The sequence below is a fragment of the Hippocampus guttulatus genome, chromosome 10, assembly GCF_054856545.1.
Source record: "Hippocampus guttulatus isolate MCC_2025c chromosome 10, RoL_Hgut_1.0, whole genome shotgun sequence".
Classification (NCBI taxonomy): Eukaryota; Metazoa; Chordata; class Actinopteri; order Syngnathiformes; family Syngnathidae; genus Hippocampus; species Hippocampus guttulatus.
In genome coordinates, this window is record NC_141270.1 from 8120335 (window position 1) to 8146870 (window position 26536).

The 26536-nt window shown below is 43.1% G+C and overlaps 2 protein-coding genes across 6 annotated transcripts in view; one reads left to right on the forward strand and one right to left on the reverse strand.

Annotated features, from left to right (window-relative positions):
- lrmda (leucine rich melanocyte differentiation associated) overlaps positions 1-26536 on the reverse strand; it is a 314281-nt gene that overhangs the window by 225736 nt on the left and 62009 nt on the right. Inside the window, exons 4-5 of one of the 3 annotated variants that reach the window (XM_086122293.1) lie at positions 15750-15856; positions 14649-14749 (exon numbers count right to left, since the gene is read on the reverse strand). In XM_086122293.1, coding sequence (XP_085978419.1) covers positions 14649-14749; positions 15750-15791 — 143 coding nt within the window. In that variant the 5' untranslated portion in view covers positions 15792-15856. Of the gene's footprint in view, positions 1-14648; positions 14750-15749; positions 15978-26536 lie in introns of those variants that run through there. The other 2 variants (XM_086122294.1, XM_086122295.1) reach the window with 2 other exon arrangements.
- On the forward strand, positions 23100-25781 carry znf503 (zinc finger protein 503). Of its 3 annotated transcripts, none has more exons than XM_086122291.1 (3): positions 23101-23428; positions 23515-23685; positions 23809-25781. In XM_086122291.1, the coding sequence occupies exons 2-3, from the start codon at positions 23605-23607 to the stop codon at positions 25264-25266; spliced, it is 1539 nt and encodes a 512-aa protein (XP_085978417.1). In that variant the 5' UTR covers positions 23101-23428; positions 23515-23604; the 3' UTR covers positions 25267-25781. The 3 variants fall into 3 exon arrangements, with proteins under 3 accessions (XP_085978416.1, XP_085978417.1, XP_085978418.1); XM_086122292.1 differs by having other exon boundaries at positions 23518-23685; XM_086122290.1 differs by having other exon boundaries at positions 23100-23685.

The window sequence follows — 26536 nt, forward strand, 5'->3', positions numbered from 1 at the left end:
ATCCTGACACTTTATTGGCTTTATCACTGTACATACCATTAAAATGATGTCTGGCCCAGATTGTCGAGGGCAGGCGGGGTGTAGGGGACGGGGGCGGGGGCGTGGCGGGGTAAACATTAAACAGGCAGGATTAAAATGCACACCCCAAACACCCTCCACTCAGCCTCTCCTTTGCTGCACAGCTGACTGCAGCTGTGCTGTCAGAGGACGACGTGGCATCAGCGCCGATGAGCAGATAGTGTCACACTCAGGAAATGCGCGGGGCCTTCCCTTCTGTTTATCACGCGCCGTCGTCAGTCAAAAAGCCGCGAGAGCGATAACAAATGAGGGGAAGGAACATCTATTAATCGCCCCCTCGTGCTCCTCGTCACACGTCACAGGCAAATTCCTCGGCCTCGGGATGACACGCGGCTGGGCTGAACGCTCAGCGACTAACGTTTTAATAACAACACTTAGAAGTTGTTCCGGTGGATAGGAAGTAATGTGGGAAGGAAATGGCCATCTTTTTTTTATTTCAAAAGTTAAGACGGCCGGGAAGAAAAACATCAAAAGATGTGTCAGATGTCATCGATTGTTCGACATGAAAAGAGTTATTTGTTTATCTCCATGTCAATATTTATTCACTATTTGTCTATTGTTTACAATCATTCAAAGGTGCTTGGTGTTGTTTTGTTTTGTTTAATAAGAGGTTTCATTCATGACAGAGTATCCGATTCCATGTTACCAAGATTGGGAAGCGGAATCTGGATAGTATCTCTAGCCGCGGAAGATTTGTTCAATTTTATTTGTAGTTATTTTTCGCTGGTGTTTTTTTATTGGTTCACCCGGCTGTAGCAGCATTGGTAAAAAATTCATGAAGAGATTTTGAGGGTTTTTATTTTTATTTTTTTTTTGCCCTGTGGTCTGGTTTGAGCATGGCCCAAGGAACATTCCATCACATTTGGTTGATGATGCGAGATGTTGGTATAATTCCGACCAAGTTGACCTGCTGACGTCTCCATAAGGTCAACCTCTCGTCAAAGCTCGGACTGCACCTAAGATCTTTGAAGCGCAGAATGAAATGCTACTTTCAGCAGATCTCCATCAGAGTCTTAAGGACGGAAAAGTCTATGTAATTTTGTTTGGCGAGGCAGTCTTGTGATTTTTTTTTTTTTTTTTCAATGGCTCATATTTACGGTCATGAGGTACCGGTAGCTATAATTGGTAGGTGAAAGACTGCACTGGTATGTATCAGCAAATGATTCACATGGACTTGTTTACTGAATAGCTGATTTTGTTGGAATTCTAATACTCATTAAGTCGTTCTGATCAATTTGTCAATCTACGGACTGTGAAAACTACAGCTGCACAATATGGTCCATTGTGATGAAATAATGTGATTACAAAGAGAAAATAAGTGGCCGCATTAGCAGGGATCAGATTCAATTTTCCTCATTGAAAGAAAAAAAATAAATAAACGATAGTGACCTTGATAAGAAAAGTCAAAACACTTTCAGGTCTTATGACCAGACCCAAGATTCCAATCAATGTCATTTCTTCACGATGAGAGCATGCAAAAAGGGAGACCAATGTGTGGCTAAAAGTAGGCCAGCTGTATTAAATAATAGTGTCAAAGGCATTCATATCGATTTGACATACAAGAACAAGATCAGATGAAAACTGTGTGAGCTCCAGAAGGATGAATTTGACCTTCCTTCCTACTATCCCCATCCAAAAGACACTGAGTGTTGCCCTTTGATAATTCTCAACAAGGCCTGAAAGTTGAACATGATACTAAACGACTTTATAACACAACACAAGCCTACCTCTATAACATTACCTCAAACATCTTGGCTGGGTAGGGGGTTGTACTTTGATTTAATATGTCATTTTTCCAATGCATGGTTCTACTCGCCTCACTTTGGGCCAGTTTACCACGAGAAGCTGCGAAAACCACGCTACTTTGAATTGACAGGAAATGCGAACAAGCAACAATGGTCAACAAAGAGACTCCAATACTAAATTTTCAGAGACCAATCATATTCCAGTATAGGGACTGAGGGTACTGTGCAATTAAGTGGACACTCTGATTTATTATAATGTTGTGTCCTAGCTAAGGCACAATAACAAGTTAAGCTAACATTAGCATGTCAGTATATTTTGGTTGCTTCTCATGTTGTGTCCTTGATAGTAATTAGTTCTTGCCAATGGAAAACTGTAAAATAAAACAAGTATCTTGCTAAAAGGAAATTATTTCAATGTTGACAATGTACAAAGAAAAAATGACAAGATATGAAAGTGACTCAGGCTGTCTCAATCAAGCCGCAACCATAAAATCGGTATGTGCCCATCTCTGCTCATGAAAAGATTTATTAGCAAAAGGACACAGATTGACACTTTTGGAAATGACAAAACCGATCCTCGCCATCTCCATGAATCTCGCAAAACTGCAAGTAACATAATTAAACCCGCCAGTCTGACTGATTAGTTGATCTACAGCCAGTCAGTGTGAACAAAATCTCTTGCAAATGCTTGACACAACTATAATAAAATTCATAAATCATTCAAGATGCAGAAAATCATTTCAAAACAAAACTGACAATCCCAAATAATATGTCAGGTTTTGGGCATAGTTGAGCAAATTCTTGCGTTTGATATGAAAATAAAGAATAAACTCAAATGCAAGGAGTGACTCCATTCAGGTTTAACCAATCAACAAAAGTTAAACGGCAGTCAGTGTACATACCTGCCTTGAAATTGTGATTCAAGGCATATTGATATTTGTAGTAATTCACTGTAAACATACCAAAAAATAAATATCACTTTTTTGACAGCAGTTTGTTTGTTCCACACACACACACACACACACACACACACACACACACACACACACACACACACACACACACACATACAGATAGATAATAATAAATAAATATTTGGGTCAGAGGGGCTATTCTTGCTTCCGGATATTCTTTTCAATTCTGTGTACCTGGAGCATCCTCCAGCGGCTCCAGCACATCAAACACAAGCCTCATAAAAAAATCAGCAGGCCTGTCTGACATGTGTCCCCATGCCCTGATGGCATGCCAACACCAAAGAGGTGCATTGATTTTCTGTAACGTGGGGTCGGATTAGCCCTCTACTGGGATTAGCTGCCTGTGCAGGGCCTCGGGCTTTGCTATAAAACTTATAATTAATTTAAACAGCCAGGACCGTGGAAGGATACGCTCCCTGCACCCCTCGCAGCATGAGAGGGCGAGTGTGACTGACAGTTGTGTGCATTTACAGTATACGGGGCCTCTGCCGGGTTCAAGCTAAGGATTACCGTCAAAGTGGGAGACTTGCTGCAGCACTGCATTACACTGCTGAGAATGTATGATTAGGCGATATGGGGCTAGAATTGATCAAAATAAACAGGTGCTAACATTAGCCTAATGCTGTTGCTGTGCCTGAGCTTGAGACACTGGAGGAAATGAGGCTCCACAGTCTCCACTTGAATGTCGTGGTCAGTTCTTAAACTTTCCTTGGTCTCAGGAGACTCATCCACCACCGTTGTTGTTTGCTGTGTTCAATGCCAAATGCGGTTTGCACTCTTACTGCGTTATTTCATCGTGGACAACTACCTGCCGTAACTGAGACATGTCCTGGCAAATCACCGTCAAAGCAGACTAATTGAAGTCACTTACAGTGTAAGAGAGTGCAAGAAAATTGTATTGGATGTTTCTACGATTGCCAAATGGGATATCTTAACATCCGACAATCAATCTGCGAAAGTGATTGACCTGAAGCCTTTGGGTGACAGACGGGGTACCCCATGGACTGGTCGTCAGCCCGGGCAACATTTATACGTTTCATTATAGTCTTAATGAAGACAAGAATCTTAAAGACTCAGTTCAGTCTCAATGAAAGTGCCTAATGTGTACCCAATGTGTTTTATGTTGAGAGGGAAGAAATTTCATCTGTGCTGTATGTTACGCATACAGTGCATTTGACAATAAAGCTTATCCAATCCAATCCAATCCAATGTAAATTTGAGCTACTCTATTTTGGCCTGATGGAGGTCTACCGAGTGTTGTAACAATGTTGCTATTTAACGATGATCGAGTCAAAAGTTCGATTTTTGCTATGACCCTTTCATTCCACAACAATCACAAATGAATGATTGGCCGACATATTGTTTGTACATTTTTGGTTTCAACCGTCTCCCTGTAATTGGCCAATAAATTCAAAGAAATATCATTTTATTGCAATTTCTTTTCTGCATGTTGTCAACATATTGCAGACGAACTGTAAACAATAACGAATGTTCTGATGTAAGCAGAAATGAAAAGACGACTTCTGCTTTTTTTTTCCAGGAAGAAAGTAGCTGACTTCCCTTTTTTACTTAAATAATGTAATCTCCATTTAGCAACGCAGCATTTTTGTGTGCAATGTAGCCAAAAAGGCAGAAGCTGCTGCCCCCTTGGATGTTCAATTATTGTATCAACCTGCTTTTAAATTCAATTGCATGTTGACATGCTACACGTGCACGCCGCTGTAAAGCCATCGGGACAGTCTACTATATGTGATGACGTGAGAAAGTTAAGTGTAGCAGCATTAGGCCCGAATTTGTAATCTTAAATGTTTCCGGGCAGTAGTTGCAGCAGTATAGAAAGTATTGACCGCAACATCCATAAAATAAATAAAGTGCATCTTGTGATAAATGTGTAAGCTACTAAGAGGTGGAATAATAACAATGTTTTATCTCAGCCCTGCTTCCACCAATAGCCCCCCACCCCCCAAAAGAAAGACTTGCCATGGTCGGGGAAGGTAAAAGTAAAAGCTCTTTTCACAAAGACTTTGATCCGACTGACACACAAACGGCCCTCAGATCACACGTCTGAGCACCCTCTTGGGCCTCTCGCTGCCTGCTCTGCTCGTACACGAACACTTTGCCCCGATGAGGATTGCGCACCCTCCTCCCATCTCACTTCTTCTTCTTCTTCCTCGACTGTTTGGTCTTTTTCCAAACATCTGAGTGCAGACGCATTCGGTGCTTTGGAGGACCCAAGGGCGTAGGATCCAGACAGAGGGAGAAAATAAAGGAACTCTTGAGTGCCCCGCGGTACGAAAGCTACGGGGAAAGAGTCTAGAACATCACCAAGCGTCTGGGCAGGCGGAGGAGCTCACAAAACGTTGTGTATTTGTCCTAATGGGGAGATGGGGGTTTTATGAGGTAAACCAGAGAGAAGAAGAAGAAGATTGCAAATGAAAGCCTTGTTCCAGGAGACATGTCATCAGCGTGGACACGAAACATGCAGTCACTGCTTCTTATCTCAATGTGTCCCAGGGTGGGGAAAGTGAGGCAACCGCTTATGATGTCTTGCAGCCTTGCCTGACCATTAAAACATATTTCCATTTTGATGAATGTCAGATGGAATCTCAAAAAAAAAAAAGAAAAAAGACATGACTTGCTCTTGATTTTTGGAGCTTATCCCACTCTACAATTCTTTGTGTATTCTTTGCGCCGATATTAAACAAGTTGAAGTCGGTGTCATTATCACCCGCCAATCTTGTCATCTGGATGCACACTCTGGTGTCTTTTTTGGGGGGGCAAGTAAAACCTGTGAAAGATCGTAGTACGTGTAAGGGAAATGGCCACAGGAAATGAGTTACAGGTGCAAGGCGAATGCGGCACAGCTGTCCAGCGTCGGGGATGCTTCAAGCTTTCGACAAGTGTGTCGGGAAAGCAACGAAGAAAAAAGAAAGGACAGAACCTGCCCACCAACGCTGTTTGAGGCCTGAACTGGTAAACACTTTTACCGTGAATCTCTATCTGAATGTTCGGATCATCTGTTCCATGCCAGTGTGGTGTCGAGCAGAAGTTACGGCCCAGAGACGTTTCCATTGCTCCATTTTCCAGAGCTGACATCCGCCTGGTCGTCTTTAGACGGCAAACTAATTTGTAGTTGAGAGTGGACAAATCCGACACACCGTTTAGCTTCAGTCAATTCCACACAACCCACAGAAGTTATAATGACCACTGATATGAGGGGGGGCGGGGGGGGGGGGGGGGTTGGAAGTTGTTTCCAATAATCATCTCCAGATATTAACATGCTCTCCACCCTTTCAAAAACATACCATTCAAAACATGGCCTAAAAAAAAAAAAAATTGTAATCGTCCTTTGACAATTTGCCATGTATCAACCCGAGGGCAAGTTTTCCGCCACAGGAACTCACAGCTCATTCTGAGTGTGGTCCACATATGTTCATGTTTTGTCTGCAGAATCTGCCCGTGCCGGTCCACTTACGAGACTGCGACAAGGCTTTTCCTGGTGGAAGTGAGCACCCGCTTCTGGTTTACACAGGTGGAAATCCACGATTGAGGAAATGGCTTTAGGAACAATTTATATGTGCTCAATTGAACGGAAAACGGATTAAGACTGCGTCGTTTGTGGCCATGTGCTTGAAGGCAGTACACAGTATATTTAGTACTCTGCTAAAGTATATTCATATTTCACACGTGGGCTGGGGAAGTATTTACGAGGGGTGACAATTGCAAGTCCATCCCGGAACCAGGTTTGATCAGATTCCTTCAGGAATGCCTCTACAGCACTGGTATCAAAGTCAAGGCCCGGGGGCCAGATCTGGCCCGCCCCATCATTTTATGTGGCCCGGTAAAGCAAATCAAGCATGTCAAGTTCCATGATGCTTGCTAAAGTCTGAACCAAAATTTCAAATTGTCATATGTAATCCACAATAAACGCCATTATTCTTATCTTCTGATTGTAAAAGTAGTTATTCATCAATGTGTTGTGTGCTGTGTATGTAATATGGGGAGGTGATTAAACATTTATATGGTTTCCCAAATTTCATAACGGCCCTCCAAGGCCAACCCTAACTACAATGTGGCCCGCGACAAAAACAACTTTGACACCCCTGCTCTACAGCATCTATCACATCTTCATCAGTATCAAAATGTTGAACACTGAGTTCATGTTTCAGTCTTGGGAACAAAAAAGTCTGACGCGTCAGAATCTGATGAATTGGGGCAGATCCGGTATCCATAGCCGCCTGCAGTCCTTACTGAAACCAGCGCTGGGTGAGCTGGGACATAATCTTGCAACAACCAAACAACGTCCACGTTTCCCGCGATGTTTAAACATGTTGGCATGTTGAGGGCCTGGTGAGTGAGCAGCACCTTGTTCGTCAAAAAAATAATAATAATAATACAACAAAAAACAAAACAAAAATCGGCCTTAAATGCTTCTCTGTTTCGACTTGACTTTCTGTGAATTTTCGTGTGAGAAACTAGCACGGTGCATTCGGATCAACAATCGATCAATGTTTTTGCTTTATTGTTTTCTTGCTGATCTCAGTCAGGATTCACGTTGTGGTGTATGCTTTAAGTTTCTTCACTCGCTATGAGGTTAAAGGTGCCTGGCTTTGGGTAAAGGTTTGGGGGGGGGACTTGGGAATGGGGTAGGGGGGTGGGTGTTCTTGTGAACATCCCCCACCACCTGGCGCACATCCCCCCAAGTTGAGTTGAAATGCGCCTCAAGTATCTGTCTTCACTTTTCACCTCCAGGAAGACGTAGAGGAGACAGATTGAAGGCCGTGAAGTGACTCCAAGAGGCTAGACTGTAACCAAAGGAAGCGCTTTTGTTCCTCTTCCAAACCTTTTGGGGTTTTTATTCCCCAACCCACCCCCCCTCACCCGCCTCCTCCGACTCCCATTTGGGGATCGGCCAAGAGATGTAGAATCATGGCTGTGTTGTAATATGTTCCATGCCTCGCAGTTGCTTACATCTTTTTATCTGAGGGTAATGGGCTGAACATAAACTAAGCCCTATAGGAGACTCGACTCGAAACCGCGAGTGATTTTTAAGAGCAAAACGCTCATTACTGTATGGCATGTATCCTAAATGACTTGACATGTGTGATGGGCTTTAAAAGCAGCATCAGGGAAGAAAAGAAAAAAAAATGGAAGCAGATTTACGACACACGGCAATTCCCCCACATCATCAACTTTCAAGCAGCAGGCCTGTTATTGACAGCCCAGTGCCCGGTCCAATCATCTCCCCTTTTAACGTGCGCTTTAAAAATGCACAAAGCGCCTGTCAGAACCTGAGTACACATTAGCGCTCCCCAAAATTGTCTACTTACTAAACATGTCACTAATGAATTATACATCTGACTCATATTTACAACTCGCTTCGCTTGCGGAATGCGTCTAGAACTTGTAAAGTATTTAATAAGGCTTCAAATAAGTAGGCAAGTCATGATCTTTACACGGGCCCGGCAGATGTTTACGCAATATCCCAACTAAGGAATATGGCAACGACGAAGACATGTGGATGCTTTGTTTTTCACCGGCCAAGTAAGAAAGAGTGTCCACTTGGGCCCCGTCGGGTCAACTCGTAAAAGATCCATCATTCTGCAAAGGAAAAAAAAACAAACCCAGCGAGGAAACATGGCCCATTTTAAGAGCCATTTTATTCAGCCAGGGTGTACTAAAACTAATTGGAATTCTGTCAATGGAAAAAATATATCCCCGAGACGGCTTTGAAGCCAACACGCCAGCCGGGGCGGTCAACATGAAATATTAAAATAGCATGGCATCGCATATTTGACAAATGGCTCATTTTGGCAATGAACTATATTTACTGGGTGATAATTGAAATCATAGTTGTCCTTATTACCACTGACAAGTTCCGAAATAATAGCCGATCAATCTTGTTTTTCTGGCAAAAAAATAAATAAAATGCAGCGGAATGTCTTTTATTTTCTCCCCCCTCCCCACCAGCCCTCCTCCTCTGCGACGACTCCTCTCTCTCTATTTTAGAGCCAATAAAATGTCAGCTTTTATTCTCCTCCTCCAAAGTGCTGGCTGGCTGTCAGCGGGCCCTTCTTAAGCTCCGCCACTGCAAGCTGGAGGCCTGTAAATCTCCGTGTCAGTGGCACGCCATCCGTCTCAGGGTGTACAATAAAAAAAAAAAAAAAAGAAAAAAAATGGGGGAAGAAAAAAATGTGACGCAGTCATAAAAGGAATGGCATCACTGGCCAGTATATATTATGTGAACAAAAGGAACATAAATATGTTCCTTTCCATTCCGAATGGGCAAGATGAAGCAAAAGAGGAGCTCGTGGAAAGCTCGAGAGGACTGATGGCCGCTGACAATGATTAATAGACGCTTCCACTGCTGTCGGCAGCCTTCTCTTGTGTTTGCACTCAGACAGTCAACAGCTCTGCAGGCAACTATATTGTCTTTTGACCGTTTCTCTTTTCCTCCGATGGCTGACAAACCAGATATACTCATTTGGACCTACAATTCTAACCAGCCTCTTACAAAAGCGGCATTTACCCCTTCGAGTATAAAAGTGCTATTCACTGCATTCCATGATGCTGGTCGACTTCCGATGTATTTCAATCCGCTAACAGTTTTGGACACGGAATTAACCCTTTCTCAGGTCAAATCATCTTTTTCTGAATTTCACTTCGTAAAAACTGTTGAAAGCAATGTTGAAAGGAACATTCAAACATGTCATACCCGCACCCATCCATCCATCTTTTTATTCCGCTTATTCTAATTCGCGGGTGAGTTGGAGCCAAAACCATTTGACTCTGAGCAAGACCTGGAATGTTGGTGAGCTAATCCCAGGGAACATACAAACAATGACGCTCACATCTGCATCTATAAACAATGTATAGTTTTCAGTTAACTGAACATCCATATTTTTGGAATGGGGCTGATGTAAAAATAGGTTAAACCCTGTTAAAAAAAAAAAAAAGTACATCTCTTTTCAGTGAGAACACGGCGCAGGGGCGCTAGCAACAACAGACATACAAGAAAGCTGTTCCACACAGCGATCCAGTCACCGAAGGTGTCACATTCATCGGTCTTTGGCTTTTACAAAGTATCTGTCAAAGGCGGGGATCGTACAGTAACTATCCTACGACGACATATTAAGACAACGTCAGCATCTGGTGTAATGTCTAAACTACTTGCCGGACATTAAAAGTTGCTTTCTGCCCAACAGGGTGGGTGGGGCAAGTGAGTTTTGGGTTTTTCCTCAACTCAACGCAATTATCACTATTTTACAAAGCTAAAGCCACAAGACTATCAAACAATCATTCTATCGGTCTTTCTTTCTCATTTCAAATATTGCCATTCTAAGAACCTCTTTACCACTCACACCTATGAAAAAATAATTCTTTACGACTCAAACTCTCTACTGACGCCGTCATTTCAAGCGAGCCGAGCGGTGAGAAAGAAATGGAGAAACAAGCTGAAATTGGAGAGACGGCAGAACACGACAAGCCATCCATTAGTTCAAACGTCCCGAACGCATCTTCCGGCTTCCCCCCCCGGAGGAGTCCATAATTTTGAAAAGCCAGGCTGGTGAAATTAAAATGGTTTTGTTTTTGACACCAAACATCTATGTCCCTGACGTAAATGTGTTATTTGCTCGCTTAATTTATGAGCTCGGGTTACCCTAAACGGGCCTGCGTGGATCAGATATGGAGCATTTTTGCTATACATCACCGCTCAACACACACGCACGCTCGCTCACGCTGCTGGTTAAGTGATGGGAGGACTTCAGAACGCCAATGTTTCATATCCTCTCCGCCTAACTGACACTTTATCTGCATGGCGCCCGTGCCTGCAGATTGAACACTTGGGCGAGACAATGACAGGCTCTCTTCCCGTTGTCACTTCTCATTCGAGGAGCGAGAGCGACGCCGCCTCTCTCCGCCCACCTACGGCCCCTCAAACATTCAGCCTACCTTGGCTGGGATGGGATGTCCGTGTTTGTCAATTAGCAGGCCCCTCGCCCGCGTTGAAAGACAAGCGCGCCCCCGTGACGAATTAGGCGAGACAGATGAGTGAGGCGCGAGCGTGGCGCTAATACTCCAGCCTTCTTTGGATATGAATCTAAAACGACACAGTTGACAGGCCATACACGGTTTTATTTCATTTCTCAGCGTAGCGGGCCTCCCTACTTTGTCGTCTTTGTTCTCTTTTCATCACACCGCTTACATCTCATTTTGACAGCCGGCCGACACCGAGAGCACTTTCTCTTTTCAAATGCGAGTTAGCATACTTGATTTGTCATTAAAATGCAAAACGCCTGCCATCGCCAACATCACCCTGGGTGAGCGCGAGGAGCCTACTGTACGTACGACGCCGGGGCTCATCTGCAATGCAAAAGTCAAACTCTTGTTTTGTACAGACGGATGGAATTTTCACACATCAGGAGGTCGTCTGCGATACAAAACGCGGCGTTTTTCTAAAGACGAACTGCAACAATTGTGTTTGCGTTGACTGGAAGGATCCTATTATTGCCTTATTGGAAATAAAAGCCGCTTACATTTGTTGAAGTCTACTTGAATTACCATTTACAGTGAACCATCACGACGCATGACAGGTCGGGACCAAGACCTCATGCGAACAGTAAAATAGACTCCCCCCAAAAAGATGTTTAGAATTACCACTGTTGATACTTTAAACGTTGACTACGCCCAAAACTGTGACATCCAAATCTTTTCACATGACCGTTACACAAATGTTTTACGGATTATTTCATTTAAAAAGAACAATGCAAAAAAACAACAAAAAAAACAAACAAACAAAGCAGTACGTATTTATCACCTTTAACCAAGAACACAAGCAAAGAAGAATCATGTTTTGTAGTCTCACATGATGGCATCCTCGAAACCTTTCTAGCGGTGCCTTGAGATGAGAGTTTAATTTGTTCCGTGAGCATATTTGTTTCTCAAAGAGGTAGCCCGCCTATTACGGGCGTGATACTACTTGTCCCTCTGCAGACCTAAAATTCCTGGGTCGACTTCATGCCTCCATTTCGTGACAATGTTCTGTTGCAAGAGGCTGTGGCACAATTTTTTTGTCAGAAGCCACATTCCGTACTACAGCAGATCCAATTCCTTGCAGGATTACATTATTAGAAGTACCTTCCAGTATACACGTGTCATATTATATACTGTTGCTTTCAAATAAGGAGGCTTGTCTTGAATGCAGTTCACAAACAAGAAACTGACAAGTGTCATCTTGCAATGTGAACATCGCAAACATGTCATTATCGTTCTGTTTTATAGGACATTTCTCGAACAGATGACAGACTTGTAAAAGTCCAATTGTTTCCACGCTTCATATTATATCATCTGTAATGAGTCTCATGTGTGTTGAGGACACGCTATAAATAATGACATTGCACAACTTGAAATTTGTTGACCAAAATCGGTAAAGGGGTTGTTCTTGGCTCTCCTGTGACTGTCCGGTGTGACAGCATGCATGTAGGCGATTGTGACCACCACAGCAAAACAACAAGAGGAATCATGTCAACACAACACACTTTGTAAACACCTGACCTGGAACAAAGACGTGACACAACAGTACGCGGGCGATGAAAAAGCCTGACGGCGGCGGTGGAGTGTGGGCGTGATGGATCTCCAATACCTGCCTGGGATCTTGCGCCAGCGATACACAAAACAATGCGCACAAATCGTGTCGGGCACACACGGCGCTCAGTTAAAAGTGATGCAAGTGACACCGGGTTTCTCAGTGTGACTCACTGTCAGCATGGTGGTGGAGTGTTGTCCGCGGCACTGACAGAAGTGAGCGTATTAGCTGCAACAAACTCTGGCAACGTCTCCTTTTGGATTTGACTTGAGCACGGTGACGCGGCGCACGCGCTGAAGGTTTCAGGTTGCCGTTTACAGTGGGTGACGCCTGACGCTGAGGCAAGGTGTTGTCAAATCCAAAATCCGCCTAACTATCTGACAAGTCATGTTTGGGAAACTTCGAATTTACTAAATAATTAATTATGTCTATTGCTGGACTCAACTAAAATCTCTTTTATACTGCCTGTAAACGCAATATCACCATTCTTATAAACAGCAGAAACTTTGTTTTGTTTTGTTTTTTGGGGTGACGCTCCGATGAAGGCTGAGGCAACAGCCAAAACCCGTCAGCCAGGTAAGTGTTTTTCTCTTAATTCTGAACAAGGAAAAATAGAAAAAAAAGACCATTGTCTGCGAAAAAGAAACATTAAACCTAATTTAACCATAAGTAGACAAGATGAACATCATAGCGCTAGCAGTCATCGCTGTCTTAAAAGCATCTTTTGTCACTCCGGATGCTGGTGCGGTCTAAAATCCCACAGTTTTGTCAATATCCTGCTTTGCTGAGTTCTGTGTAAAACGTAAAGGCAGCTAATTTTGCTGTCTTGTGAAATCTGTGTAAGAGACAACGACTGAAGTATGGAATCGACTTCCTCTTGTCGTGTACCAATCTCATATACACTGTATACGCTTCAAACGCATTTTTAACAGGCAGCGGTTCTCTGCAATTGAGCGGTGGATTAGTTACATTCTAATAGGGATCACGTCTATTAAGGGGAGGGCGTCGCGTTGCATTAGGAAGCTAAAACCAGCATCACATGTTGCTTATTAACTCCACCCACCCATGAACTTCCCGTGTGCTCATGTGAGCGGAGAGGAAAAACCCAAGGGGGAGCATGAATATGCAAAGAAAATACCTTGAAATACATCTTTACATTTTGAGGCAAACCATGAACTCTGATTGCTTGGAGTCCAAACATGAAGCCACAAACAAAGCTTGACACGCACAAAGAATCGCTTGAATTCCCCGAAATCAATCTAAGTTTGGATATTTTTACTTCCCTTCTCCAAAAATCTTTCTTTTTTTGTTTTCAAATGAGTTGCATGGGTTATACCGTATTGGCCCGAATATAAGACGTTGTTTTTTGCATTGAAATAAGACTGAAAAAGTGGGGGTCGTCTTATATTCGGGGTCTAGATATTATACCCATTCATGACGCTAGATGGCGTTAGATATCATTGAAGCGAATGCTGAACTTGACTCCCTAGGCCAAAGTGAACCCCTGTCATGAAGAATAAAAATAAAAATAGCGGTAGCACGAAGAAGAAAAATAAAAAAATAACGGTAAGAAAGAAAAGAGAAGAAAATAATAGAAGAGATAACAGAAAATGGAGAAACATAGCGACAATCTGGAGAAAAGTGGATCGAAGATCGGCCAGGTTAACCGGCAGCTGAGGAGAAGTTATGATGTAATTTACATTTCAAAAACCAGAAGCCATTCATTTACGAATGTGATTGCACTTTAGTTTACATATTTAAATGTTCAGATATTAAGATTTGAATGAGGCAAAATAACATGCTTTTTCTCTCAAATATATTGTTATAATCATTTGTTTCAGATGTACTGTCATTATTTTCTGTATGAAAATTTATTTGGTGTTCAAAAAGTCATTTTTCAAACTTGAGTCTTGAAAAAGAGGGGGTCGTCTTATAATCAGGGCCGTCTTATATTCGGGCCAATACGGTATAGGTCACAATAACGGCGGAAAACATTTAAAAATGATTTGTCTTGGATTGATTATTTTTTTTGTACATCACAAAAACCTGGCAAGTAATCCATGACAACATCACACCATAACAGCGAAGCCCCCTTTTCCACCACAAATGTCATTCATTACAAAGGAGCCGTTTTCCCCAGTTGACCTCCAATTAGCCAACTAGGGTCTTGTGATGCTTGCCAGACACAGACAAGCACAAGATAGTCATGAAGACATTATGTACAGTCTAAGCAAGTGAAAGACGATGGAAAAAAAAAAGTCTGACCTGAGCTGGTTGAAGCTCAAGTCCAGCCTTCTTGCAAAATCTCCAAAAGAGGCCCCAAGGAAGTCTGGGATGTCCTTACAATCGTGTCCAATGTAGGAAATCTGGGGGGAAAAAAGGAAATTTCTCTCTAGCAGCAGTGATGGAGTTGATGAAGACACGTTAGACATTTTAAGCTGTCGTTTTACATCTTGCTATTAGCAGCCACAAAAGTGTGTTCTAAATAAAGTACGGTAATAGCATGACTAGTTTGGATCCATATGTTTTGATTTTGTTTTTCAGCGGCCATTTTGGCGTGCTGCAGCAGCACATGCCATCCACTACAATTATATCAATGTGATATATTAAAACAGCAATATTACTATTTTGCACTTGTATTGGATGTCATCATAAATCCTGCGGGAGTGTCTTATATTGTGGTCAGTTGACCGCACATTTATTATATCTAAGACACTTATACAATACAATACATGCTGATTTATTCACTCTAAGTGCTTAAATACTATCTGCATTAGAAATCATAAGCGTATGCTGTTTGTGTGTATTTGTGAAACTTTACACTATAAAAGCATACATTTTAGACGTTTTATAAAGGTAAAAGTAGTATAATGATTAAGTCATTTATACTACAGATTTTACACAGATTAATTTTTGACATTTGTTACTTACTTGAGGACATTGACTGAATGTCATTGCAGATCCAACTGGCAGATAATGTTTTGGGCAGTTGTCGGTGTTTGTTTTATTTAACACGACGACTGCAAACGTGTTTGGATAGTGCATCTCTTTCGATAACGACAATGTGGAGAACAAGTCAAATGCTGTTGGCAAATTTTTGGCATGGGGAAAAGTTAAGTTTGAGACATTTTATAAAGTACATCCAGTTACCTCCTTGAATGGTTTTTAAAGCAATTTGGGGGGGTCCCAGGAACCACTTTCAAGCACTACCTCAACTGGGACACGCCGTATTCCGCCATATTGAGTGGGAGGAACCTCCGCGCGTGGTCACATGACAGCTTGCAGCTGAGACGCTGCACGCTACCGAACAGGTTGAAAACGTTGCAAAAAACCCCACTAACGATTAGAACAACAACAAACACTTACGTGAGTTCCATTCAAAGCCACCGGCGACTCCCTGCGCGCCATCACCTCAAGTCGGAATGACAGTCCAGCAGCCGCGTGTTGCTCTCGCTCTCTCGCTGTCAGTCCGTCTATGCAGAAATCTGGAGATCAGTTCACGCCGGACAAGGCGGTCAAGCGTGTGTCGTGGGTCCGTGCTGCGACTAAAAGTTCATGCGGACTGCGTGCGGTGACTTTTTTTTTTTTTTGCCGAGTTCAGTTAGTTGGTGCTTTTCGCGTGTCTTGATCAGCTGACCCGCGTGTGCGGAAATGTCCTACGCAGGCTGACTGGCGGTGGGAGGCTTGCTGGCTGCCCGATTTATAGAATGCTTCACGCCGCTCATTGAGACGCCTGTTTTGTTATTATCACACGACGCTCCACTGGGTGCTGGGGGGCGCACAAAGTGGCCGTCCTGTCAACTTCGTGTCCACTCAACTCAAAGTAGTGCACTGCTAAGTCATTTATTGTACAGACTTAACACAATACAGTACTTCCGTTTCCATTTGCAACTGCAGAGGTCCTCAACCGCCGGTCCGCGCAAGAACTTGCCTTAATTCTGTTTGATTTATTTCAGAATACGAAAGCTGTTTTATTTTGAAAAAATACCGGATTCTCCGTTACATCCGTCTGTTTCACGCTTGACACTCGTCAAGCCACACTTCTCCGTCACGTGACCGATTACGCTAAAAACAAAACGCCCAAGCTCGCAAAATGAGTAAAAAACTGCTGGAGATCACAAATGGCGACGGCCTTAAAATTAGTTCAAGACAACCGGATTAAAGTTATGGCTGAATACTCTGACATCGCCACAATAACACCGTTGCTATTTCCGACATCCTACCTGTGTGAGGCGGGGGTTTTCTGCAGCAACGGCGACTAAAACAAAATTACGAAGTAGACTGGACATAAACCACACACTTGAGGTGTCATTGTCTCCTATTACCCCGAGATGGGACCGTCTGGTAGCAGAAAATGGTCGTCATTTTCGTGCACTTTGAATTTGCGTTGTATTGTATTTTAAAGGCATTAAACATTACCATAGCGATCAGAGTGTTGCGGCCAGATTAGACGGTCCTTGTGTTTATTATAATATTTCGAAAACACCACAGTTTTCATGCAGATCATACCATATTATTTTGTTGTATTATTTCCGCCACACCTTAAATGCCGGTCCCTGAAAATATTGTCTGATATAAACCGGTCCGTGGGGCAAAAAAGGTTGGGGACCCCTGTGCTACTGAATAGCCGCATGCCAGCCAACTAACAGTTCACGTTAGCTTTAAGCTGACCAGCTAGCATGAGCTAATCTTTTTAAAAGACACGTGTCAGCTAATTCTGCATACAAACACGTTTTGTCATTATGAAATAAATACTCAAGCTTTTGAACTTGATTAAAATGAACTACCAAGTGTAAATCGCCAAATGTTAGCTAGTTGATAAACAGCTCACATTAGCTGACAGCAAAGTAGCCAGAATGTGTTTACATTTTAGAAGATATGAATCACAGAATTGTTCATATAACAAATGTTTCGTGTCGCGACATAGTGAAATTATTGAACTTTAACTAGCAAGCGTCACTGTAAACTTTTTTTCCCCAAAATATCCCAACAAAATGCTAAAATTTCATCGGTGCTGTATGCACATTTGAGAATAAAGTTGTATCCAATCCAATCCAAAATGCTAACCTGAACTACTGTGTTCCCAACTAGCTACGTTATTTAGCCGACTAATGTTGCTAACCAGCCTGCATGAGCAAACATTTTAACAGAAATAACTTAGAGGATTACACATGGTAACACCTTTTGTGTCATGCAATACATGAAAAAACTCTTGAATGTTATTAAAATGAACGACACAGTGGGCTAGTCACTATTTGCAAATCCTGCCAAAATGCTAACATGCTAAAAAGGACTTAACTTTAAAAGGATAATACCCATAATCCACATGTAAAGGCACAATAAAAAGATGTGAATTTTTTTAACTAATGAGAATATATAGTACAACTTTTACATGAGTCTAAGCAATGTTAAAACAGATAAGCAACAGATCTAACAATGAGGACAGACAATGCTACTTAGCAAATCAAATATTCCAAGATTTTGACATGAATTGGGCCTTTTATACAACTTTTGAATCGTAAAAATCCATGAATAATCGACACCCCCCAAAAGATTGCCTAATAGCCTACAGATAGTTGGCCAATAGAACAGTTTTTTTTAAGATGGTTAAAAACTAGGCCTGAAATGGAAAGACGGGGAGACCAACTCATGTTGGTTGTAGTTTGTTTTTTTTTCTCCTGTATTTATGTAATCTAATTATCAAGATTTCTATTAATTGTCAATTTCCTTTTGGTGTGCTTAGAAGGGCTCTAAAAGGTTGACAGAGGAAAGAGAAACTTTGACAAAGAGGCTGTCATAAACAACTATGATCCTTACACAATTCAAACATCACAGTGACAATAAATGTCAGTTCTCTACTCAGGCTTTGTACAAAATCCTGCAAGGTGATAAATTGGTCAGCTATGTTAGTACAACACATGATTGACAAGAGAGGAAGAAGCCCCCTGCTACCTCCTGACTTCACCTCCCTCCCTCCGTCCTCGTGTTTCTGTGACTTGTGACGTCACACAGGGCACGCCCACTCTGGAACAACTGCTTGCTGGATCCGGAGCGATTGGGAGAGCGGATTCACACTTACACACAATACACACGTTATAACCGCAAGAGGGCTTTGTCAAATATGAGTAGGTTTTCAAAAAAATCATATATGTTAATCTTGGTGCGGCGTTATTTTGCTTTTTTTTTTAATGACACTTTTTACAAGGGAGTTTAGTATACGAGATACAGGTAATGTCGAGGGACGTCGGCGTGCATGCATGCATGAATTTAAATTAAATAGCCTTTTGTGCTTTATTTTCCTTCGAGACTATGATGCTTGTCGGTGGGAGTTTGCTTCTTGAAATTGCTACAATGCAATTTAAAGTGTGGAATTTAGAGCCTTTTTAAAGTTATTTATATAGAAACTACAACGTTCTCACCCTTTGCACATTTAAAATTGATTTTGCATGAGAGTCAGTCATTAACTTGTATTAAAGTTGTTTTTTTAATTTAATAGATTATGGTTTCCAACGCTATTTGACAGGAATGCCGAATAGCGTGTGTCCACGCGTGTGTGTGTGTGGGGGGGGGGGGGGGGTGCACGCGCGCGTGCATGCTTACACAAGGCCATTCGTCTTGCGGGACAATAAAAGGAGAGTTTTTTGGGGGCCTGACACTGACAATTTATGGGTGCCCTTCCTCGCCCTAATAACTCACATACTGTGTCACGGACTGTCAAACCCACGCAGAACACAGCCACGCTGTTATCAATCACACAATTTTGCATATTGTCACACAGACGCACCCTATAGAACACCCCACTCTCACTAAAACTGCCGGGAAAATAGTTGAAGTGTTTGTACTTAACATTTTATTGACGTGACAAATGTCGTGTGTGTCTGCTTGAACCCCTGTTCCTATGTATAACTGAATTTCAGTTTTAAGTAAGTCAAACTCAGTATTGAAGGAAATATGATATAACAATTGGACAAAATCTTATTTGTTTTGAACATCTGGGGGTTTTAGGTTTCGAGTTGTTTTTTTAAACTTGAAATAGCAGTTGCTTGCAAAGTTTTCTTTATTATTTTTTTTTAGATGCATGATGGTCCAGATCAAACGCTCAATGGGCTGTTATGACCTAAAGGCCATAGTTCCCCCACCTCTAATTTAAAAACGAACACCTGGGGAGGGGAAAGTTGACTATAAAGTCAAGTTGTGGAGAGAAATCCCCATATTGTTACTGCTGCTGATTTGTACTGCATTGTTATATTAAAACGACCAATGCCAATATGTGTGCTGTTGTTTTTGTCTATTTCACCTTGGAGGAGCCCTACCCTGTCAAATTGTTGCATGAAACACACACACACACACACACGCACACACACACACACGCGCGCGCGCACACACACACACACACTGCGAAAGTACAAATAAATACTTATATTGGTAAATTAAATCAAAGAAAATTTACAAACACCCAAAAATTGAATTAAAAGAACATTTACTGGTTGTTATATGGAAGAACTAACTAGTGTGTGTGTGTGTGTGTGTGTGTGTGTGTGTGTGTGTGTGTGTGTGTTCAGTTAGTTGTAGTAAAAAGGATATTTGCAGGTAACTTTCTAATTAGATTTTGAAGAGTGATTCATGATAGAAAAACTAACATAGTGTTTAAAACGTTATTATTTTAAAAAAAGGTTTAATATATTGTAATTAGAACATTCCAGCTTTAATATATTGTAATTAAAATGTTACATTTTAAAATGATTCCATTCGATTGTAATTAAAATAATTTTAAAAAGTTATCACCCCCCCCCCCCCCCCCTGTGAGAGTCCAGGGCAGTTTTTCTCGTGGCTGTGCCTCTCCAAAACTTGACCTGTCAAGACGATTACCGCAGAGGGAGATAAATGGCAGAGGCGGGTTGCAATAATCATCGTTTTGTTTGATGTGACAAGCCTGATAGGCGTTGATTTACTTACAAACTGATAGGCTTTTAATTGAGCGCCGATGGAGATGAAAGCATTGAAAGGAATCCCCACCCCCACCCTTTACTCCCCTGAAGTCTCAATAGTGATTAGCCCTCTCAGCGGTGAATAGTTGGGAGCCGTTTTCTACTTTTTCTTTTCTTCGCACCACCTGACAGTCCATCGCTCTTCCTCTTTTTACACACACGCGAAAAAGAAGCCCGACCAATTTTTTTTCTTCTTGCTAATAAAACCGAGCCGACATCAGTGTGTAAAATGTCTGCCTTTGTTATCTCTTTGTTTGACTTGGCAGGTGACAGCCATCTGCAAACACGCACATCCAATAACCGCGTCAAATATGCATGGCTATGAATTATGTTTCATATATTTGAATTAAGCTGCACCTTCTCATAGGGTGTCAAAATGCTCCGTCGTAAAAAGTTAGTGAACTTTTTTTTTTTTTTGCCCCAGCACGCACACATTGACATAAATCAAACGGAGCATTGATTGACAGCCCCTTCTTGACAAATAACTGATTGATTGCATTGACTTGGGTAAGGGGGGTGAGGCTAGGAATAGAAATAGGGGGCGGGTTGTGTATTATAGTGAAAACATGTGACATTTGCGTCCCCTCCATCACTTACTTTTTGGTCTATTCCTGTCAACGCTCGTCTGTTTAAGCAGAGAGTGGACCGGTTGGTTTGATGGTTGCCAGGTGGCATAGGAGAGTTGGTAGCTGGCTCTTGAAAACATCCATTTTGGGGCTTTTGCCGAAATCTATAGAGCCAATATTACACAGTACTGTACAGTAAATGTGAAATATATGTTTGCAGCTTGTATTTGATCAAAAAATTCAAATTTTCAAAGGATCCAAAGCCAAAAAATAATTTGAATCATTAAAATGTTGAGGATGTTAGCAAAAAACTAGCTTGCATTGGTCACCAGCGGACAGCAGGCCAAAGAGGTGGTAAACTTCATAAGATGACGCAGAGAAAGGATTGCTTTTATCCGTGGTGGAAGTTGATAATGGCTAATTCCTCAAAAATAATTCTAAAGTACCAAACTGCAGATAAAGAGCCACAATGGTGTGCATCATGTGTTTTTAAAGTAACTACTTTTTCAATGGAAAGTATGAGGAAAGTAATCATAGGGATCTTTATAGTTTTGCAAAGTGGTGACATATACTCCAGCTTCTTTTCATTTCTGGTGTTTTTTTTAAATCATCTATAACCCTTCATCTATAACACTTATTAAAGTGTTCACAGTATGGATAGAGGCTATTATTGTAAAAAAAAATTAAAAGAAACATGAGGGTATCCATGACTGAGGAATTTTCGCTGCTCACGTCGGGATGTTGCCACTAATTCTTCGAATAGGGTGCATTCATTGTTTTCCAATGAAGTGACAGTTCTGACATGCATCAATCATACTAAGCAGCACTCAACGGGATGACAGGATGGGTTTGTTTCTGTCTTCTGGATGACAGTCTGGGTGCTTCTATGAAAAACACGTCATGAAAAACAAGTGTACAATATTTTCCATTCCAGTGGAAAACCAAATGTGGATTTCCAGTGAAAATTTGGTGTTTTATAGGGAGGCGGGGGTATGCCAACAGAGTATGATTTACTATACTAATTTATTAAACACCTATTAGGAAAGTAGTATAATGTTCACCTGGTGTCTAGTGGTTCAAATTATATTGCCCTGCTATGCTGGTTATAGGCATTTAGTGTTTTATTTCCTGCTTAACACTACACTTTTATTTACTTTAATATCATTGCATGTGGGAAAGGATGACCACAGTAATTGATGAACCTTTCAGCAATTTATGAAATGCTGGGAGAACAGCAAAACACAAATACTGAGCACTCTCGCACAGACTTGCCACCCACAAGGCCATACAATATGTACAGTGTCTTCTATGCAGTTTTTGTCACAAATCATTATAACATAATTACATAGATAGAATGAATTAAACAGTTTGTGTATCATGAGTCCATTCTTCATTTCAATTTATTGTGCTGCTCCGTCTGGTGTATGCACCTCAGCGACCGGGGGCAGTATAAAACAAACATATTAAATACATGAAGATGGTCACAACTACAACGAAGCAGTCAGCAGCAGTAACATTTGTTGTTTTTCGAGGAATATGTAAAATACAGGCCTGTGACTATTCAATTGTTTGTCTTCATGTGTTGCTGCACCGTTTGACCAAGTGTCCGCTGCTTAAAGCTTTGTAAGTAACATGGCATGGATGTGACTCTGGTTGGCTTGTCTGTGGAATGTTGCAGTGTGTTAGCAAAAGATGGTGGGATTTCATAAGACAAAGTTAATATGGCTTGATTAAATACACAACAACTAATTGTCTTTCATTTGCATTTAGTTGTACAGTAAGTTTCAACAGGGACTGGCAACTATTAGCTTGAATGCTCCTTTTTGAAGAATTGAAGGTGCCATATCGCTGCTCGTAATTTGGAACCGAAAATCCTGAGCATTCCGTCAAGTCGAAAGATATAAATCAATAACGCTCCCGATCTTCATATTTGCAGTTTGCAAATCATAAACAATCTTCTACCCAAAGAACCGAGTTGGTTTGGTGTGAAAACACGAAAAACTGCAGGGTTGAGGGAGGAAAACGAGTGAGCGTTACCAGCAAACAAACATTTAAAAATCTTCCACGGGGCTCCTCCCCTCTCATGGAGCTGACAAGGCGGATGACGTCACATCCCATTGACCCTCCAATCACCTCGGGCTGCCATTTGATTGGAAGGCGGCAAAGGCTTTCATCTCGGGACTAACTCAGCTGCCTCCCCCCTCCTCTCCTTACCCGAGTGAAAACGTCTCCCAGTCTCTCGTGCGGGACTACACGCAGGGAGGACGCGGACACGGACGCACACGGCGGAAACATCTTCTTTCCTCTTTCGCTGCTTCTACTAATTCCACATCAGCAAAAACAGGATTATTATTCCCACTCGCCTTGTTTTGATCGGTTTTAACCCTTATTGGCGGTTTCCTTCATGCATCTGAGCGAAGCTTCGCTGTCCACTTGGCTGACCATTGGGACATGAGCACGTCGCCCTCGGCGTCTGTCCTGACGAATCTCGGTGAGTTGAGCGCAGCCTGGGAGCGAGCCAGTCGTCGGGGAAGCAGCGGTAACGACGAGCCGGCCTCTTCTCTCTTCATCCACAAGCAGCAGCAGCCGAGGCAGAAGCAACAACACTCGGCGCCGCCGTCAGACCCGCTACGGCAAGCCAAGCGACTCCCGGTGAAGGTTTTGAAAATGCTCACCGCACGCTCGGGACACATTTTGCACCCGGAGTATCTGCAGCCTTTGCCCTCCACCCCCGTAAGCCCCATCGAGGTAAGAATAATATGTACTGGATGTGTCTTTTTTTAAAGGTGGTAATTGTGTTTGGGTTTTTTAAGAAAGAAAATGTTCGCCTGAAATCTTAAAGTAGCAATAAAATGAGCCTTTCGTCTCCAGCTGGATGCCAAGAAGAGTCCCCTGGCTCTCCTGGCGCAGACGTGCTCCCAGATCGGCAAGCCGGACCCGCCGCCCTCCTCCAAGCTCTCCTCGGTCGCCTCCAATGGATCTAGTGACAAGGATTCTAAATGCGGCCCGTTGAAGATGAGCGACATCGGCGCGGACGACAAGTCCAGCTTCAAGCCCTACTCCAAGCCGTCCGACAAGAAGGACTCGTCGGGCAGCGGCGGCGGAGGCGGCGGCGGCTCGGACAAGTCTGGTTTCCGAGTGCCGAGCGCCACCTGTCAGCCGTTCACGCCGCGCACAGGCAGCCCCAACTCGAGCTCCTCCGCCTCCCCCATGCCGGCGGAGGGCAAGTGCGGTGAGCGGGACGACAAGAAGGAGTCGGACTGCGGGAAAAGCGGCGCGGACGGCAGCTCGGCCACGTCAAGCCACAGCCGGATAAGCGTGAGTTGCGGTGGGATTAACGTGGAGGTTAACCAGCACCAGGAGACCACGCACGGCCCCAAGACTTCCACTTCCTCCTCGGCGTCCGAGTCCTCCCCGGTCACGTCCGTGTCCTCGGCGTCGGTGCTCGGCTCGGGGCTGGTGGCGCCCGTGTCTCCTTACAAGCCGGGCCAAACCGTGTTCCCGCTGCCCCCGGCCGGCATGACGTACCCGGGCGGCTTGGCCGGGGCCTACGGGGGCTACCCTCAGCACTTCATGCCGCACGGGGGCAGCCTGGTGAACGCGCAGCTGGCCAGTTCGCTGGGCTGCAGCAAGGCCGGTTCCAGCCCTCTAGCCGGAGCCTCCCCGCCCTCGATCATGTCGGCCAGCCTGTGCAGAGACCCTTACTGCCTCAGCTACCACTGTGCCAGCCACTTGGCGGGCGCGGCCGGGGCGTCGTGTACGCACGACTCGGCGGCGGCTGCTGCCGCCGCGGCCAACGCGCTCAAGTCCAGCTACCCACTCATGTACCCTACGCACCCCATTCACGGAGTGCACTCGTCGGCCCCTTCGTTCAGCGGACACCCCCTGTACCCGTACGGTTTTATGCTCCCCAACGACCCCCTGCCTCACGTGTGCAACTGGGTGTCGGCCAACGGACCGTGCGACAAGCGTTTCTCCACCTCGGAGGAGCTGCTCAACCACCTGAGGACACACACCGCTTTCACCGGAGCCGAAAAGCTCATCTCCGGTTACCCGAGCTCCTCCTCGCTGGCCAGCGCGGCTGCCGCAGCCATGGCCTGTCACATGCACATGCCGCCGTCTGGGGCCCCCGGCAGCCCCGGGACTTTGGCTCTGAGAAGCCCCCACCACGCATTGGGACTCACGAGCCGCTACCACCCGTACTCCAAGAGCCCGCTGCCCACTCCCGGAGCCCCCGTCCCTGTCCCCGCGGCCACCGGCCCGTACTACTCCCCTTACGCACTGTACGGCCAGAGACTCACGACAGCATCCGCGCTTGGATATCAGTGAGCAGGGGAGATTAAAAAAAAAAAAAAAAGACTGCAAAGTTTATAATACAAAGAATGCAACTATAAAGACTTTTATATGAACATATGGGCGGGATCCGTGGACTTCAAACTGTATTTATTTATACGACTGCTTAAAAAAACAAGCAGGCTGCAAAATGCAACATATTTGAGCAAGTCAAGAAGTGCATTATGTGGAAACATAAGTTTAGAGCTAAAGTGGATCAGCGGGAGCACACGCCGTTAGAACTAATTCAAAGTAGGCTTCCGCATTTCGATGTTCATTTCAAAATTGCTATGATTGTATTTGTTCTTATTTAAAAGAAAAAAAACAAAATGTCTCACCGAGAAAAGAAAAATAATTTACATGCATGTTTTTTTGGTTTGTTTTGTTTCTTAAAATTCAGAAATCGTCCACAGTTGAAATTGCCGTTATTTTTCAGGTGTTTACCATGGGAAGAGAATTGGTATTTTTTTTGTATGTATTCTTGGGGGAATAAGAAACAATTCTGTTACATATCTCCTTGTGCGTCATTGATTTGATTCACCACCGATGAGAACTGTGCTTTATTCTTTATTCTAACATTAATTCCGTTGGATGTAAAAGGAGTGTGTCGTTATCAAACAGACATATTTTTTAAGCTTTCACCATTTGAAAAAAAAAACAATTTCATAGAAAGAACGTTGCGCTATAAATTAAATATAAAAATAGTTCCAGTATAGTATGTGTGTGTGTGTGTGCGTGCGTGCGTGTGGCCAGGCGTAACGTCGAGATCTTATTTATTTGATACGTTTTGTGGTTAAAAAAATGGAGGGGGTCATTAAGATTTTGTGAGGGTCGTTGTCAAAAACGTGGACAATATATTTACACTGTAAATCGTAATATTTTAAGGGTGTGTGTGAAGTTAATAAAACTGGAGGAATTTAACGGACATGAAAAAATAAAGGAACTCGCCCATCAGGTTAATTTTCACACACACGCACTCACACACACACCCACACACTCACGCGCGCACACACTCCATTGCGATATACTGTATTGATGTGCTTATGCAGATACGGCGCATTGCGAAATAATCGCCTTTTAACGCAAACATGGCCATTTAAAAGCATTAACTGTGACTTACATTTATAAAATTCAAAAATTTGCTTTTTACAATCGAAAAAAACGTTGGAAGCCACACTCAAAGACCATTTCGAAGAACAGCCTGTCAAAGCGCACGAACTCGACGCAAGGCGTGAAAAGTTGCGTGGGTGTTTTTAATCTCACATTT